Below are 19,047 nucleotides of genomic sequence, written 5' to 3' on the forward strand. Positions count from 1 at the left end.
ATCCACTACAATATTATCCCTACCTAGGGAATTCCAATTAAAAGAAAATGACCTAAAAATACTGGGACAAAGCAATGCTTCAGGGAACCCAATAGTCTCTTTGACAGTAAATAAAACCAAGTATCTGGGGGAGAATACAAAATACTGCAAACAAATACTGTCATCTACTACAGTTCAGGCTTCCAAAGATTTTTGACTCAATTTTATTATGTATTCTATACATTAAGTGACTTGCCACCACTTTCTCTCCTGTAATTGCTCCAGTTTTCATGGCAGCTCTCTGCATTTACAATATCCTTTGGCACGAGACTTCACCAGTCTTGCATTGTTTCATGAAGATTCAACCTTCTTTTTTGTTACAGATCCCATCTGATGACTATTTTGTCTTTCTTGTATACCTTTGGTATAAGCACAATAACCAATATCCATCAGTCGGATCATTCCATGCGAAGAATCTACCTACTTCTGTTCTGTTGTTGTCCAAACCCCATTTATTTGATTACAGTAACCAACTCTTATCTCTACACTCCCAGGTAACTCAAGATTGTTTATTACCCCATTACTTAGCTTTTTCTTACATAATTTGCAAATATGTTCAAGAGCAAAGCCAAACACAAATTTCTGCAGAATTCAAATAACATCCTCCCTTCATGCCAAAAGCTATTTACTACAATCAATTTGTATGTTCTGATCACACTATACCCACCTTGTCCATGTGAGTTCCTCTTGGCCCGTGTTTAGGACAATTTGAGACTATTGCAAGGAATTACAGAACTTGCTGACCTGCCAATAAACTTAGTGGTTGATAAGACAGGACTCCTTCATAGGAGTTATGCTTTTAGAAGCATAACAGGTTTACATGGTTGCTAAGTCTAATTCAGTATTTCACATACTCCACAGTGATTCATTTCACTGCTCAAGCCAAACTACTAAGCAAACCATTAAAACCTCAAAAGGACACGTCAATCAGCTGAAGGGGAGCATCTAGAGACTACGATTCTGTATCTGTAATCCCTGTGGAGCACATTAGTCAATTTACTTGGGGAAATACCATGCTTATAATCAAAGTCTGCTGTCTGTCTTTTGTCAAACAGTTTGAGATTGCATTTGAGAAGTTAGTTTAACTTGATTTTCAGCTCTAGGGCTATAGATTTCTTTGGCCTATGGACTATCCTTCCATTGCTGCACACTGCACACTACAAATCTTGCAGATAAGGAATTTTTGGAATGATGTCCTTGACATTTTGTTGCAAATCTTGACTATTTTGGAGGGGCCTGAGGAGAGGGCTGAAAGGTTTTTTCTCCACCAGAGGGACAAAGCCTCAAGATTTTTGCTGAGTATTTCTCCACTGGGAATTGGTTTTCAGCTTGATTTCCTACAGAAACAAAGTGTAGGGAATGGTGATACCTTGCGTGGCTGTTCATGAATGTGCAAAAATCCCCAACACAGCAGAAAACACTTTCTATCAATACTGACAGCTCATCTAGTAAGGAAACTGAACCCGGTTCCTTTCCAGAGAAAAGAGGTAACTGCTTCAATTAATGGGCTACCAATTTCAAGTTTACAGCTACAGACTGCTTTTTCTGAAACCCTTTGAAAGTGATATATGAAGTAGTCAAAAAAAGGGAATGGGAAAATTGGATTCCAGCAATTTTCTCCTCATTTTGTGTTTGGTTATTTTAAGCTAACATTTTAACATTTCATGAGAAGGCAAAATTCTGTGTTGCATATTAGGATACTTTTAAAACTGAAAGAAGTAGCCAGAGATGACACCACACAACAGGGAATATTTTATATTTAAAAATTCACCACAGTAAACTGGCTTTTTTACCTCTGCTTTCATTTTCAGTGTTACAGCACCCAAAGAGTGAAGTGACTCTAATACAATGTAGAGGGTTTGAGAACACAAAGATGCTGAAGTTTAAATTATTTAGTGTGATTTTTTTTTTTAAAGATTATATAAATATCACAAAAAGTATTACAAATTTAAGCAAGACTCCCTGTAGATTGTCAACTATCCTTCATGCATAGAATTGCTTAAAGAGTTAAACATTCAGGCAATTTAATTTTTCTTTTTCAAAACTTTATTAGGTAGACATTACTAGATGACATTGTAAAACCCCTTGTGTGCAAGTGAACGAATTCTACAATGCATGTCTCCCCACAATAAATCAAATCCACTGCCCCCCCACCCCCATTTCTGAATATTGATTCTAAGATGGGTGGAGTGCATTCAAATACTACTTTACATTCTTCCATTTCATCATGGGGAAGCACTTTTTTAGTCTGTTGCTAACAGGGGCTTGGGATGTCAGTGTAAGTGAAAGGAATGCCTTTAAAGGAAACAAAGTACCATAAGTTTTGTCTTATGAAATTCAGTCTCATACGAACACCAGATTCATCAGAGTCTTTTAAAAATTAAACTGCCTACCGTGATTGTATTTAGCAAAGTGAAGCAATACAGAGACATACCTACTACTGAATACTAGTGAGGTAACATTTTGAAAATAAAACTGTTAAAAAATTCACTTACTTTCGAAAGGTCCTGTCCAGCAGGACAAACATTGGCAGAATACCTTCCCCTGTATCCATGCATGAACATGTGCATATGCAACCTGTGTCTACTATAGCTTTTTAAAGAACAAAATTTTAGTTATACATTCATCAGGACAAGTTTAAAGATCAGACATTACTACGGTAGATTCAACAGAAGACTTCAATGAACCATCTTTCTAGATCTCCTAAAGGCACTCTGAAGAGGGCAGCAAGAAATAATCCTTACAAAACATTGACATGAACTAAAGCAGCCACATAGGTAGCATATGTGATATTACAGCAAAAATACCATTGTTGCAATATTAGGCAACAGAAAATATCGTTTTAGCTAAATGCAAGACAAAGGTATTGGGGAAATCTTATCAGCATTTTGGTTGTGTGAATGCTGGTTCTAGGAGAGAAAAAAATTTAAGGAAATAACTAGTAAAAATAAACTAATTCTTAAGGTGAAAGGAGTATTTTGACTCATGGCATGTTCTACGTAATAAATTATAGATGGATCACATTTTTAAATCTTGAGATAATGCTGAAATAGAAGTCATTAAGATATGTAATAAGTCACTTATAATTTTATTGCAGTATGGCTCTAAATCAAATTCCCTAACACCAAAACCTTTAGATATGCAAGCTCAATCCTGACTAAACAGTTACAGTTAAGTGTTCACAGTATGTGACAGCTATATTACCAATTAGTAACTCTAGGGTAGAGAAAAAGCCCCTTCTACAGTTCTGAAAAACTCAAGAGTTTCATGAAAAAAAATGTTCAAAGGGATACTCATCTTAATTTCTCCTGTTTTCCTTTATAAATGCTCAGTGAAGGAAATGGAACATATTAAAACCATCTTGTGATCATGAATCTGTAAAAAATAAGACCTTCCAAGAATAATTTTTCTTCTTACCCCCCCATTAACTTGATTTCCTTCTGATAATTACCTTTTATACTTCATTTTTTGACAGATAATTGCTACCATAAGCTCATGAAATTCAAGGTAGTTTTAGAAGTTAGCTTATTCCTGATTTCAATAATAGTGGCATCAATGTTAGTAAGAACAAACAGATCCTTTAGTAAGTTTAGAACCTAAAGGGTAAATTCCACTGTCTTCTGGAAAAGGAAGTAAGAAGAAATAAACCCCACAACACCCATTTTGAAGCTATCAGAAGATGGCAAAGTGAATAGTACTTTTCCAGATCACACCTCCCACCCTGCAGTGAAGGGCTGGGCAGAGATCCCAGAGCTGCGCCACCATCTTGATTGATGGTTTTGTCCACTGAGATACCCACCCCAGAGGAGTTACAAACTTGTATTAACAGGACACGATAGTTCCAGCTGGGTAACACTGAAATGCTCTCAACCTGTTTTAAGTTGCAGTGTACCTCCATGTGCCATATTCCTTGGTGCTTCCACCTCCAACAATTACTGTGAACAAGGCAGGAGTGAGCCCCTGAGCTGGCAGGTACAGCCACAACAGGCTGTGCTTAATTCTCCTCTCCAACAGGCTGCATTTCTTTCAGTGGTTGAAAACTCATGGCTTCTTATGTTGGAGGAGCCAGACTTACTCTAACAACCTATGATGAATTTCTGCAGAAGTCTGAAGGAAGACAGAAGTCAGGAGGAGGGATGGAGGCAAAGAGCAAGTTAAAAAAACCACAAAAATGAGATAATCAGAATTAAAATAAGCATGCCATATTACTTTTATGATAGGCTAACTTCTTCCCTAATACAATATTTGTCAACTTTCTCAATAAACCAATACTCATTAGTTTGGCTTAATGTAACTGTAGGAGTCCACAGAACAGGAATTCCCACATTGCTGTGTTTAGGGGTATGAACCCCTTTCATTTGTTTCATGCAATAAGGCACTTACACATTTAAAATCCCTCGTTATACAAAACACTAAATACTGGAATTCAAGTGTTGATTTCATGGGCATTGCATTCCTCCAGTTTTTAAAATTATTAGTCATCCCATAAAAGACCACAAAAAGCTCCCATCACTGATGCATCTAGCTTGCATGCTGCCCAAATGCAGAATTAGAAATTGCTTTTTAAATGAATCCACAGTGTCTGGCCAGCACCCTAGTTGTGCCTGTACACTAAAAAGGGTGTGATCTATTATCTCACTACCCTCATTCCTTGCCATTCAAATTAAACCTCTTTTAAAGGGAACCCTTCACCCTAAAATACACAAAACAAGAGATGGGGGCAAGAGAAGACATCTCATTGAACTGTCATGGAATTAAATTCAGCTTGTACTCCTCGGAGATAATTTTTTTTTTTTTCAACACTATTCTCATCTCTACCATAGTGACAAGAATTAACAAATTAACAAATACCCGAAAATGTTATTTTGTACTCAGATGGTTAGTTATGTAACAAAGACTGTGCTGTTTAAGTAAATTTTTAAAAAATTCAAAATTAAAAGCCCTGAAGAAAAATAGATTTCAGCATCTTGCTTTTGAGTAAATACAACAAAATTATTATTTTGCTTATATCTCAGCAAAGCATTAATGAAGCAACTTCTTATGAGATCACATTTTACAGGGCAAATTTGATCATCCACCATTTTCACGAGTCAGTTTCAAATTATGAAATTTAGAACGAGAAGGAGCACATAGAAACAAAGTGTGTAACAATGGAAACATGGTAAACAATTTATTATGAGATGGTAAACAGTGAAATGTAAATCTATCCCTGTCCTTGCAATTTCTGACACAAAGCAGCAGGATGCAAATTGATATGTAAAACTCTTAAGAGTCTATTTTTTATGCAAAAACATAGCCCATGACTAAAGATTGAATCCATCTGCTCACCCAGAGCTTGCATAAGGCATGAAGATGTTTTCTGACTGCATCATAGTTTTACAGGACAGGTTTAAAAGACCTGAACAGCTTCTCTGAATTCTGTAAATATATTTCCTTCTAAAAATGAGGTAAATGTGGCATTGTGTTAATAACGTCATGCTCTGTGACAGTAAGTTAAAATTGTGAAAAATACTGTTTTCAGTCTGACAAATTTTCAACAAGGTGAGAACTGAATGGGGTTGGCATGCAATTGTGTTTAAGACGTGCAAAATTCATATTAATGCTAAACAAATACTTTTACACAATAAGCTTCGCTTCTGACTTTAACCTATCCAAACACTTCAGATTAATTTTTCATGTTTTGATAAGCCAAATAAGCACCTAAAAAGGTTTTCTTTTGCATGATATGCGTATTTTAATAAATGCATCACTATTATGGCTATTGTGTTATACAGACAGATTTATAAATTAACAGCTGGAATTATGTTTCAGAATGTATGCATTTATTTTTTGTTATGGAGTAATTAAAACTTATTACATATTTTAAACTTTGAAATCAGAGCATGCACTCTGAGATCAGTTTTCACTTCCCTACCTTATGGCACTTCACTACTAGGCCAAGAGAAGAGAAGCATCAGTGAATAACTGCCTAATATGTGCAGTCTGCTCCTTACTGCAGAGAGAACATATGGTTCCTGAACTCGTATGCACACAAAGGTAAGGAAGAATCAGAGAGGAAGCTTCAGTCTGCAAGCAAATGCATTTGTTAGTTTTATTACAAAAATGTTTTGGAGTGTTAAGTACTCAAGCTGTAACAACAGTGAAAACACTTTCAATAGAATCAAGGCTCAGCTGGCTTTTCAATTAACAATAGCAAGATAAACTACCCAACAGATTAGCAAGATAACTTTTTAGATGTTGTGCACCCTCAAGTTTGAGTGTTAAGTCCCAAAAATACTGAACAGCTGCAATTCCATTTCTTGCAGTGTGCTGCTATTTGTTACACTGAAGAAAGCAGAATTTGAAGAAATGCTATTTAACACTGTCTTTGGGTTTTGTTCCTAATTTTATTAGTGACTGAAAGCATTAAGGTTTCTTTATTATATTAGAAGCTAGTATCTCCTCTCCTGACAATCTGCTCTAATGAGAATGTTGTTTGGAAATTCTTCCCAACTTCTTCCCTCTCCTGTGCTGACTAAACCCATTAGCATCATTCTGTAATGATAGGAGTAGCTCCATAGTAGCTCACATTATTTAAGAAGTGAACCAGGTTTTCCATGGCTATCAACATGCTTCCAGATGTTTTTATAAGAGTATTTGTGACCAAATTCCACACTGGCATAAAAATAGTTTTCTCTGGTTTAATGGGGCTGTGACTGATGTCAGGAATGAAGCTGACTCACTACAACTATAAGGCTTAAAAATTAAAAGAAAGTAAGAAATGATGTAATAGTTTCCTCATGTAGGATTCTTTCCATCAGCAGAGATCTAATATAGATTATAATAGTAACAGCAATCTGTGGTTCTTATCCACAACTTGAACCTGTACAATTAGCATACCAAAAATTATGATTGTAAGGTTTGCTCAAGAAACAAAATAACACAATTGAATAATAAAAAAAAAAATCTAACAAACCAACCAAGAATTTACATGGCAATCTATTTGGCCACTGAATATTAAACAGTTTCTCAAATCTAACTGGCATAAGAAACCATTCCACCACTGGTGAATTTGTATCCTCTGGCAGAATTACTGCCCCACCTACACACCATTTAACATCACACAAACTGTGACAGTCTTTAGAAGAGCCAAAAGCCTCTTGGCTAAAAAGAATACCTGACGGTGATCCAAAATGCTTTCTAGTTAAAATTGACAGTAGTCCCTGCAAATTAGTATTTTTAATAAAGTAAAACTTTTATAATTAATAAATAGGTGTAAATTACAAAAACCCTTAACACACCAGGAAGAGTTACGAAGTCAGCATTAGAAGCATCAAAACCAAACACAAAATCTTCCCTTACACATTTGCACTGCCTCAAAGGAAGATAATAGATCACTCAAAGTGCACTGTACTTTGGTGACACTGAACAGGTAGGAATATGCTGTTTATTATAAAGGTGATAAGAACTGAAGACTCACTGACTTTTTTGTATAGAAATGAGCCTGATGGGTCAGCTCAGCACAAAGCTACTTGTAATTGTTTTTCTGCTTCTTGCTTGTGTTCCTACTCAGCCTATTACCCTCACTGGCTAATAGACTTACATAAGGAAAAGCACAATTATTTTCTAGTCACAAGCTCCTGGATAAACTGTGTACATATACCTAACTATGCTCTGAGATGCCATAGGTCAGAAAACGATCCTGCTGCTGATAAGGCCCTGGGACTTGACCCCACTACCGAAATACAACTAAATTCTGCAGAGTGGAGAAAGGGAGAACAGCTCCTGGGGGGTGGTGTGTCCAGCCAGCCCTCCAACAGGAGCAGGATGGGGAACACACAGCCATGGCACCACGGGGAGAGCCCCAGCTCTGACTGCGTGCCTGCACACAGGACTGAGCACACAGCCAAATCCAGCCCCAGGCAGCCTGAAACAGAAGGCTGGTGTGGAATGGATTTAAGCATTTCCTAGTCTGAACACAGGCACTGATAAGCAACATCCTTGCACGAAGATAAACAATCTTAAATATCAACTGTCGCAAAAGCAAACACAATGACCACAACCATCAGCATACAGTAGTGTGGAATCTGCCTTAGCAGGTTAATATAGCTGCCTGATGAAGTTTTCTGCTAATAAACGTGGAGTAAAACAGCCCAATGGTTTCTTTTGAGTAGTTACAGAAAACGCAATACACTTACATAATTTCCTTATAAAGTTCATTCAGTTTCTTTCAAATGAATAAATTAATGTTTTTAAAACAAATGACGTGACTTTGATACATGTAAGTTTGCTGTGATGAGTTGCTTAAAGGCTAATGTTTAACTAAATAAAGCTTTGTACTGAGCTACTTCTCATGCTTTAGTAGGTTACATTATATATTTATAAAAATTGTATTTATGTACTTTTCAAGTGGTAGTATTTTTATACAGACAGAAAAAGACTTCCATATCCCTATGGTTCTTGAACATTTATCCTGTTCTACAGAACAAATTATTGTAATTCCTTGCAATTACAAAATAATTAATTGCAAAAAGTATTGTAATTCCTTTTTCTCTACAGAAAACTCACAGACTCGCTCATCTTTACAAGGTCAAAGATGTCTCTTTCTGCTCCGTATAGAACCATTTCCCTTTGATTTAATCTGTTCTGACAAAATCAACATGGCCTAGATATAATGATAATGTACAAGCTGAGTTGTATGTTCCTTTTCTCCACCCACAAGGACGTACTGTCTGAATAGAAATAAGTGCAGATCTATTATCTTCCCTTTTATCTTCTGTTTTATGTTTTTTATTCTAGTATCTTAGTTTCAGATCTTACTGAACTCTAGTTAAAAACTGAAAAAGGCAAACATGGCAGAGTGAAAACAGCTACAAAGACTGTAAGAATATCTCTCACATTTATACAGAACCAGGAAAAGAAAGGAAATTAATCCACTGTGTAGTTAAGTAAAGATAATCTCAGGTACTTAAATATTCTCAAGGGGAATAGTTTGACAACAAATTATAGACTGCATTGCAAACCCAAATCTATCTATATATATCTTGCTCTCTGAGGTCTGAAGGTTTTTCTAAATAATACAAAAATATCTTCATTATTTGACATTTAAAGAGAGGAATAAAAATCCCTGAGTAAGCCAAAGACAACTGATATGTATAGCCTCAAAAACCACTCAAACCCAAGACCAATTTAAGGCAGCTTCCAGCTTCATACAGAACACAAATAGAAAACTGATGTGTCTCAGAAGAAAATAAGTCTAAATAACATGTGAATTTGCATTGACAATAAGCTTTTGAATTTTATTTCTAGACATCATTTTTCCCTTCTTAATTTGAAAATCTTTGAAAAGTACTATTTCTACTCTTAGGATAACAGGGTAAACATGCCCTTAAATTCAAATGGAAATTATTAAATAGTTATTGACTACTATGGTGTGCTTGAAGAAAAAAAAAAAACGCAAGAAAACAAAACCAGAAGCTGACAGAAAACAAGCATACTAGCCAACTATGGTAAACTGATATTTCTGTTTCCAGGTAAACAAAAGTTATCAGCTTCTTCCACTGAGGCTTCAAAGTCAAAAGTATCTTGTAACAGTATTATGTTGGTGGGGCAGAACATTATTTGCTTAAAAAATACAACTGGATTCAGATTTAACAACAATTTTCAAAGAAAGTGGTACAAAGTACATCCCCTTAAGTGGTATGTCTTTTGCAAGCCTAAATTTTGAAGTCAGTAGACTCTTAAGGACATTTTCCATCTTCCTGCTTCCCCTTTCCCCATATATACACAAACATATATATAAAAATATATGTGTATCTTCAAACACACAAACCGAAAAGTACCTTCACAGTACAAATCCAATCTTCTTTAAGATTAGCTTGTATTTTTACTGAATGAAATAGATTTTTCAAAATTCAGCTCCTTTCTTTATTGTTTCAGTGTTCTGTCTCAACAAATTTATTCTAGCTTTTTAAGTGATACTTGTATGATAGATTTGGATTAAAATTAGAAGTGTAAAAATTCTCACTAATTGACTCCTTATGCTGAATTACATTGTTTTTGTCATGATGCACTGAGAAAGAGGTTTGGCAGCAAACAGTTGAACTTAAGAAAAAAGAGCAAAGATAGCTATTCTCTTCTGTCACGTGACAGGAAAAGAAATGCTGGAAGCAGAAAATAAGAATGAAGTGGTCTCCTAAGAATTTATGATTGCTTCCCTTACCCTGGATTCACAGATTTTCCTCATAAGACATCAGTGGATACTCCAAGACTTATGTAGTAGTAGCCTACTCAAGGGAACAAACAAATAAAATGTGGTATTTATGTTATAAAATTTCATCAAGTCAATCCTCACACAGGTAGTGTGTAGCATGTGTTATCATACTCCAAGTCAGAAAAAAAAAAAGAGCAGGTTTCCAGCTTCCCTGAAGACACATTTCAGGGATATCTTGGGACAGATCAGGCCACTGACACATCTTGTTATCTAAACCCTTCAGATTTTTCTGTACTGTGAGAATTTAAAAATGAAGTCCTGTTGTAAGAAATCTTGTCACACCCTCTGCCATTAATATTAATAGACTGTCATAAATAAATTACTGAAGTGAAACCAATCACCATATTCTTAAGTATCTCGGCATGCAGTACTAAGGGTATTTCCCTCTGAGGCACTGCAGTTTGGCAGTGGCAATGTGCACTCCACTAGCAGGAGGACTCAGAAGATAACCAGCTGTCGTGCTCTGGCATGTGATGGGGTTTCGGTATGCTGAACAGAATGCTGTGTGATGGAAGTTATTTACAGAAGTAGTTTTTAATACCAAAAGTAGTATGCTCAGTATACAGTAAGAGTCCAAACACTTCTAAGCATTTCCACCTTAAAGGCCGACATTGAAGTTAAACGAGCACATGTTAGCAGTTAAATGCTTTCTTCACAGGCCAAATCGGTAGTAGAGTTGTGGCTACAATACAGACTTGGATTGTCTGGTTCAGAAACTTAGACTCAAAACCCCCCCAAAGTAATAACTCAAAAAAACCACAACCAAAAACATTTAAAAAGCAGCAGCCAGGGATCCCATCTGGTTGAGAGTGCACCGGAGCAAAGAGGCTTTCTGGTCTGCAGTAGTGTTTTCAGCTGAGGGAAGATGGCAGGAGAGCCCCCATCCTTCTTCCAGGGCGGTGGCTTTGATGCTGTAACCAGCACTGTATTGCTCGGTTGCACAAAACACGGATAGCCCTTGCAGGACCAGCTCAGTTCAGGCGAGTAATGTTCATCCTCACCAGGGCATACCTGTCCGTGACCTTTTCCTCTGCTTTTTACAAAGGCAATAGATAGGAAACACAAATAAACCTGCCAAAAGAAGGAAACATGAAAAAATACATAATTAAATGCAATCCTTTGTGCATGTGTTATATTCTTTAGATATATGTAATCAGAGAGCTTTTCATTTCTTGGGAGAATTTAGACCAGGCATTTGGATAAGCAGAATAAAATACTAGCTTGCAACAACCAGTGTCTTTGATAATGAGTTAAACTACACTTACTCTTTCCATTACAACAAATTCCTGCTAACCCTACACTCACCTCTGACAAATTAATTTTGAATCATGCTGTTTGCTATATGTTACAAACACAAAACTGTTAAGAGCACTCTGGAAATTCTTAGATCTAAACTTAAAGCTGATGTAAGTAAGCTAGTTTTCAATCAAATTCACATGCAATAGAGACAGCACATTATAGTTTTACTTTTTATTTATTTTTACAAGCATCCTCATCTACTGTGAAGTAGTACCAAATGTTTATCTTTAATAATATCAAGTGTTTATCCTTGCCTGGACAGAGTACTATTTATTCTTAGGTCTTTTGAGAGAAAGCTGTAGAAACAAAAATAAATAAATACATCACAATCATTCAGGTGAAAAAAAGTTTGTCAAATAGTCTATACTCTTTCAAACCCAAATAAGAAGAATCTTCCTTTTTCTCTTGCCACCAGGTGACTGAAATGGCCAAAGATTTTCTTTTCAAACAACACTACAGTAACAGTATAGACCAAAAGACTACTACAATCACAGGGTTGTTGCTTTGCTCAATAGCCTTGTAAATGGTGCAGTATGGCTTTCAGCTATGTAACTAAAATTACTCTAATAGTGGTTGGCAGCAAATGTTGCTCTAATTACCTCAAAACAAAAACTTTCCTATAAATAATCAATGTTTTTGGAACTGTTCAAACTGCTGGCCTTGATCATATCTTATACAGCCAAGCCTAGGATGAGACTTCAATGGCATTCTGATTATTATTGCAAATGTTGTTACTATATTACTGCAAAACCCTCTTGATTTTTAGTATATAAAAAAGTGGATTTTTTCACTCACCATAGATTATACCAGATTGCAGACCAGAATAAGATTTACTGGCACTAAGAAGCCTTTATTGTTTAAAATTTTGGCATTAAAATGCTATTGAATAGATATTTAAGATAAGCACTGCTCACTCTTCAGTGAAGATGGTTGGTCTAAATACAGAAATTGCAGCAATATATATATTCCTTATTTGGCCAGATGTAGTCAAGAAAAGCTGTAACAGTATTTTGGTTACAGGTTGGTTACTTCCAATCTTATTAATATAGCTATCCTGGTGTATTTTGGCTTTATTACATCAAAATAAAGGAGCCACATCCCAACACACCTCAGGGCTGGGCATGCACTGCAAGTTCTCAGTGGAATAAGCAGTTTGATGAAAAGCTGTGAAGCAGCATGATCCCTCAATGACATATTGCTGCCAATATAAAGAGTGGATATGCACTCACATGAGCAAAATTATACCTTGTTGTCACAGCTAATCTCCTTCCTGTGGGAAAACTCAGCTGAGCCAGGCAAAGAGCAGCTTTGCTAAAATATCTGTCCACGTTAACACAACCACATTAACAGAGCTCTGATACTGTAATCAAGTGAGTTCAGAGTACCAGTTTTTGTTATGGAATACAATTTGGCAGGCTTCACACTGGATCATGTTTTGAGACTGACTCATCCCAATTTGCTGCTTTGTTGCTGTTGCATTTTCAAGCTGAGTTCTTGGGACTAAGCCTTAGTTCCCTAAAAATCTCACCATACACATGACCAAGATTATAAAATTGTGATTCAATAGGGCGATTATAAGGCTGGGTCCAAGTCAGTCAGCCCCCAGGATTATGTTTAAATTACTCTGGACTTTTTGCTAGTTTATCTACAGCAGTTAAAGACATTTATTTGGAAAATTAAATAAATGGGAACAAAAATAGAGATAGTAAGCATAAATTAAAAAAAACCCACCTTTTTTTAGAAAAAAGTAATGTGCTTAATACTAAAACAGCATCTGAAATCTGTACTTTGTCACCATGTCTTTGAGATGTTATCTAGAGAAAGTCACTGCATAATCAGGATTAGTTTCATTCACATATGTAACTCTTACCTATTACAACAGCTACGGCTCCCAGTGCCAGTCCCAGAACCAATATTAGGGGTGTAATAAGTAGTTTTCCAGCTGAAATGCAAAATTCATTAAATAGTTCAAAGAAGGTTTTCTTTTTTCCTTTCTAACAATTCATAAATGTTTCAATATCAGAAAATATTTTAATTATTTTAAAAATAATATTTTTACCTCTAGAAATAGGATTCCTATTTGTAATTTCATCCTACAAATTCACCCAGGAACTATCACCATGCAGTCAGCTCCCTATACGCATTTCTGTTTGCCCTCTTCACCCACAACAACTCTCTGAGCACAGCTTATTTCATACATTAACAGCTTGCATTTATTTCTGTTTCCATTCTGAAATCCCTCAAGCATCGACAGGAACATGATAGCTATAAAGCTACTATAATTTGGCTTCTCCGGAATCCTACTGCGCAGCAATCAGCCTGGAGAGATGCCAAGCAAACTAGCATCTTGGAAAGTTTAGGTTAGCTCAAGGTGATGAGACCATCACCTTTAAATACATTTCTGCTCACTTTAAAAGGTTACAGTGAAGTGCTCATGTACAGCTGTGATTTAGGTCTAAGTCAAACCACAGACAAGTCTATTTTGGATCTACATTTATAAGGATATTTTGTGGCTCTTACATGAGTAGGGCAGTGATGCTGAGCAGCATACTTGCTAGAGCAGAAGACCAAGAACAAATAAATCATGTTCATATTCTTTACTTTCTGATGAGTTCATGATTTGTAGAAGTTCACATAGTGAAGGCAGGGGTCTTGCTGAAAAAGTGAATTTGAAACTGAACCAGAACCCAAGCTATCTTCCTTGCACTGCACACTTTCAATGGAAGCATCTCCCTGGCTCTGTTTGCTGAGCAGTTGGGTCAAAGACATCCCTTAACTGAGCTGTATGAAAATGCAGGAGGGCAGGCACTTTTACTGATACACCAGCAGTCTGAGCAGGGACTTGAAATTCTGCAAATCTCTAAGTTAGGTATGTGTTTGAAAGGTCACCTCTAGAATGGGAGAAAAATTGAGTTTGTTACCTCTCTCTTCCCTCCCTCAAGTCACTCATACCAGATTTCAGTAAGTGGATTACTGCATTCAATAATGAGGTAAACCTTTCCATAACCTGAGAACTAATTTGAGCAGTCTGAAGGAAAAATGAAATATTTTGGAAATATTTACAGCAGTTAAATGAACTGGTCCTTTTCTTGCTCTGTTTTGATAGCTTTTAAATTTCATGGGAGTGTAGTGGGTGGGAAACATTAATTCCTAGAAGAAAAAAAAACCTGGCAAATATTTGTATTACTCTAGTTGCTAGGGATCCTAATGGAATACCTTCCTGGGACTCCACTGAACTGTGTTCTATACACACAGAATTTGTCAAATACATTATTCAAGTGTAGTCAGAAGAATGAATATAAAGTGGTGGAAAAACTCAAGAAAGGACAAAAATAAGAAATAAAAAACATTTTAAAACATTATCAGAGTCTTCAGCAATTTACAAGCTTTACAAGTAAAGCTTGTAAAATATTAGAGCTTAAGGTATGAACTTCTTACTTCATTAATAGCCATGTAATCAGAACGATAGAAGATTATGTTTGGTACCAAAATTATTAAAAACTTACATCACTGAGCTGGTGACTAATTACACAGAAACAGTCTATGGGAAGGGCTAAGCTAGCCTTCAATTGGAATAACTTCTTTTCAGACACACAGAACAGTTCCTGAGCTAATTCAAGAACTTGTTCACTGACATTTGACAAAGAGCTGAAATAAAGCATGAGTAGTGTCTTTCCTTCTGCCTGTGATTATGAAGTTACGAGTACTGTGAAGTTGTATTTTATAATTTATCTTATAGAATAAAATTACTTCATCATTGTGAGACCGTATCTTCTTTTAGTTAGCATTTCTAAAGCCCAAATTTAAAAACAAATACTTTTTCTACTTAAATATCCATCACATTCAAATCCTTAATATGTCTCTGCCTTTGTAAACTAAAATTAACAAACAACAGAAGGTGAGCTAGGCTTGCAAATGTTGCCATCAGGAAGAGTACAAACAGCAGCAATCACTGGCAAAGCAGTGGGTATGTACTATTTGCTCCAATGGTTTTTATCTGCATTCTATGAAACAATTACAAAATACAAAAGTTTTACATGTCAGAATTGAAAACTGTTTTATATCTAATTTTAGTTTGGTAAACATAATTTGTCATAGTGTAAAAGATTATGAGGCTCTTTATCATAGAGGGAATCATGACACACCAAGAAATGTCACTGAAACTAAGGCTGTTTGCTGCAGGCACTAAGCTGTCCTATGTCTGTTAGCTCTGAGACTGAGAGACAGAGAGCAAATGTAATGCCTGTCTCAAAGCTGAATAAAATCTTGGGTCATTAGCCCATGTGGTCATGTCAGCAGTAGGCTATGACAGCCAGTTTGTTGTTGTCCCAGGCTAGCTTTTAAGGGTAACTTAACAAAAAACAATTGAAACAGAACTTTTGTACAATTGCACTCAAATTAATTGTAAACAATTTCTCTACTGGGTGGCCCAGCATGAATAGGCAGACATTTGTGGTAATACAACCGTATTTGCAGGTGTCTCAGAGGGGTTGCCTTATTTGTGATACAGAGAACCACATTTTTCTGCAAAATAATGAAGTATTTCAGGAAACATGAGGGAATACTTTTCCCTTGCGTAACATTGGGTTTAGTTACAGGTTTTAGGGTAATATATCCACTGTACTGGTCACAGGACAGTTTCTCTAAAAACCATGCTGGCTAAAGAAGGGAAAGAAATGTCAGAAATCACTTTTGCTCTCAGGTTTTCTTCTCCCCATGATTACTATCACCTTAACATAACAGCTGTTTTATGAAGAAAAGCAAGTTTAAAATTATGCTGCCATAGATACTTTTCCCTTATTTTTTACTGCAGAGCAGTTTGTAACTGTATACACATGCTCCTCAACAGAAATCATAACAGCATGCCAGCCTGCCATTCAGTGATCTTTCTGCACACTCCACCTAGCCAGATTTTAGAAACAACCCAAAAAAAAAAAAAATCATTCCACATAGCTACAAAAACACATTTATTAAAGTATTTCTTCTTCACAGCAATAAAGTAAAAAGTCATACAAAACCCCCACATATCTAACAACTCCTCACCAGTCTCCCACATAGCCAAGTAACATTCCTTTCGTTTCCACTACTTAGCTAACTAGCAGAAGCATTTTTCCACAGGAAATCCAACCTTTGTTTCTCAGTACATGTTACTAAAATACTTTTAATGGCATCTCTGATACCATCTCTTCTTCTGCTGACTTTCAGAAGAACAGAACCAAAACCCAGGCTTGTGCAGTAATACCTACTGATGATAATGCTCCTCTTTTGCCTGATAAAGTATTTACATATTTGTATTTTCAGTTCTAGCTACTGGGATCTCCCTGAGCCTGGGTGTGATCCCTAACTGGAATTCAACATTTTTGGGTTTTAAATTTGATCTTAAGTGATTAAGACTAGTAAGCTTCATCTCAACACAAATAAAACAAAAAAAATAATTCAAATATCATGACAAAGTAGAATCTGATGGACAGTCCATAAAAGAACTATATGAAAAGGCCAGCAAGCTATTATTATTTGCTCAATACTATGATAACAAAAGTAGATAATGAAATTATCAGGAATCAAAAAAATCCAGGACATTGTCCACATGACACATAGTGAAATCCTAGAGCCTCTACCAGAAATGTTGTGGAAAAATTAAATTTAAGTACTGTTAAAACTAGTGAAGAATCCATCCACTGAGGGCTGTAATGCAAAGGTTCAGATACAAACCTTAACTAAGAAAGTGTCTAAAGCATTGATTACTGGAAACAAACAGGGAGTGAGATTTTATTTCTAACTGTCCACTGCTGGGGACAGACCCATTAGGCAGACCTTTATACAAGCCAAATTAACAGCCACAGATCAATTCTGTTGAATTGTTTTACGAAGATAAGATGATCCTAGCAAATTTCCAGCATTGCAAATGGCATAATCCACAAGCAAACTGTATCATAGTTTAGGATTATATCTTCTCCAAAAGGTCAGGAAAAAGGTCAGGAGGTACAATCTTATAGCAATATAACATATTTTTAAAAACCAATGTGAAAACCCAAACATACACTTGTGTGGAAAAGAGTACAAAAACCTAGACTGGCTCACACACGCAAGTCACAGCCAAAACTTACTGCAATGGAAGAAGACCTGTGAGGTCGAGTCCCAAATTCAAATCTGAGGCAAATTTCTAAATATTTTCATTTTTTATTTTCATGTATGAGTTCTGTTAGGTCTCTGGAGTATTTTGGTAGTTATTAATAGAGTATCAGGATCAATATTCAAATCTAGAGCTGTAGAAATGACGGCAATTTAAGGTCATAAGTACTGATGAAGAATTTTCTGAATTCTTGTCAACTTGAGTGTTAACAAGCTATTGTAAAAACATGGGCACTTACTACATGTGCTGACAGATTCAAATACCTTTGTCTCTATTCAGATGACCATTCTTGTGAGAAAATACATCATTTTGGAGTTTTGGAGAGAATTTTTTAACAGAAAACCCTATGAGAAATGTAATCTGAGGCTTTGAGCTTTGCTAATCTTTCTTGGTTTATTGATTAATGCAAACCACAAGTACACTTGCAAATAGGAGATGAAAATAAAATTATCTTATACCTTAACTATGTGTGATCCTGTAAGTATGAGCATACACATATTTACCATGGAGTTTTAATATCCAAAGACCAGGCTGAATAGGGCTCTTAGCAACCTGATTTAGTTGAGGATGCCTCTGCTCATTGCAGGGGGCCTTTAAAGGTCACTCTCAGCCCAAACTATTCTATGATTCTAATAAGGTTACCCATGATTCTGCATGTGAACAGCACTGACTTGGTAATGTCTATGAGTACAATCTGTTGCTACAGCAGATACTGATTACACCAAATATAACAAGATCTATTTAAAAAAAAGCTTACATTGTTTGCCATTGTGGCTATTGCTGAATGCTCTTCTGAAATCTTACTAAGTGCTTTGAAATAGTTCTTGAAGTTTAAGCCCAAATTTTTAATAAACATTTATATTTATGTGCCCTAATGCCAGCAATGTCTTTCATCTAGACTAGATCTTCTGGTGTGTTGCAATTCATCTCTACAAAATGTTCAGAGTAGGCACCTCCAATCATCTTCAATTTTTATCTCCTTTCTAGTTATTTCTGTATCTTTAAATCACTTCTCTCAAAGTTTGTTACAAAGCCTTGCAAGCTCCTAAGGTCAAACTAATGGGCTTGGATGACATATTGCCACTTTTTTAAAACAAGCATTCTAGGTTTGCAAATCTCCCACAATGCAGAGCAGCAAGACTGGCATTTTCATTCCCAGGTCTACAAGCTTGTGTGTCAGATCTTATGTTACTCTAGAAACCACCTAGTTTTCTTACTGGAACATGTCTGGCTCAGGACACTCAGGTTTGCTTTTCCCCACATGTTCTGCCTCTTGCCTTTACCTCTACAATCAAGCTCAAAGCATATCCTCATTCTAGGTGAG

The 19,047-nt window shown here is 36.1% G+C and overlaps 1 protein-coding gene across 1 annotated transcript in view; it reads right to left on the reverse strand.

The window, feature by feature from the left end:
- Nucleotides 1–3,106: 3,106 nt before the first annotated feature.
- The window catches only part of RNF217 (ring finger protein 217), a 62,506-nt gene continuing 46,565 nt past the window's right edge, over nucleotides 3,107–19,047 (reverse strand). Inside the window, exons 5-6 of the mRNA XM_021547159.3 lie at nucleotides 13,461–13,532; nucleotides 3,107–11,362 (exon numbers count right to left, since the gene is read on the reverse strand). Coding sequence (XP_021402834.2) covers nucleotides 11,289–11,362; nucleotides 13,461–13,532 — 146 coding nt within the window. The 3' untranslated portion in view covers nucleotides 3,107–11,288. The remainder of the gene's footprint in view (nucleotides 11,363–13,460; nucleotides 13,533–19,047) is intronic.

The sequence above is a fragment of the Lonchura striata genome, chromosome 3, assembly GCF_046129695.1.
Source record: "Lonchura striata isolate bLonStr1 chromosome 3, bLonStr1.mat, whole genome shotgun sequence".
Taxonomy (NCBI): Eukaryota; Metazoa; Chordata; class Aves; order Passeriformes; family Estrildidae; genus Lonchura; species Lonchura striata.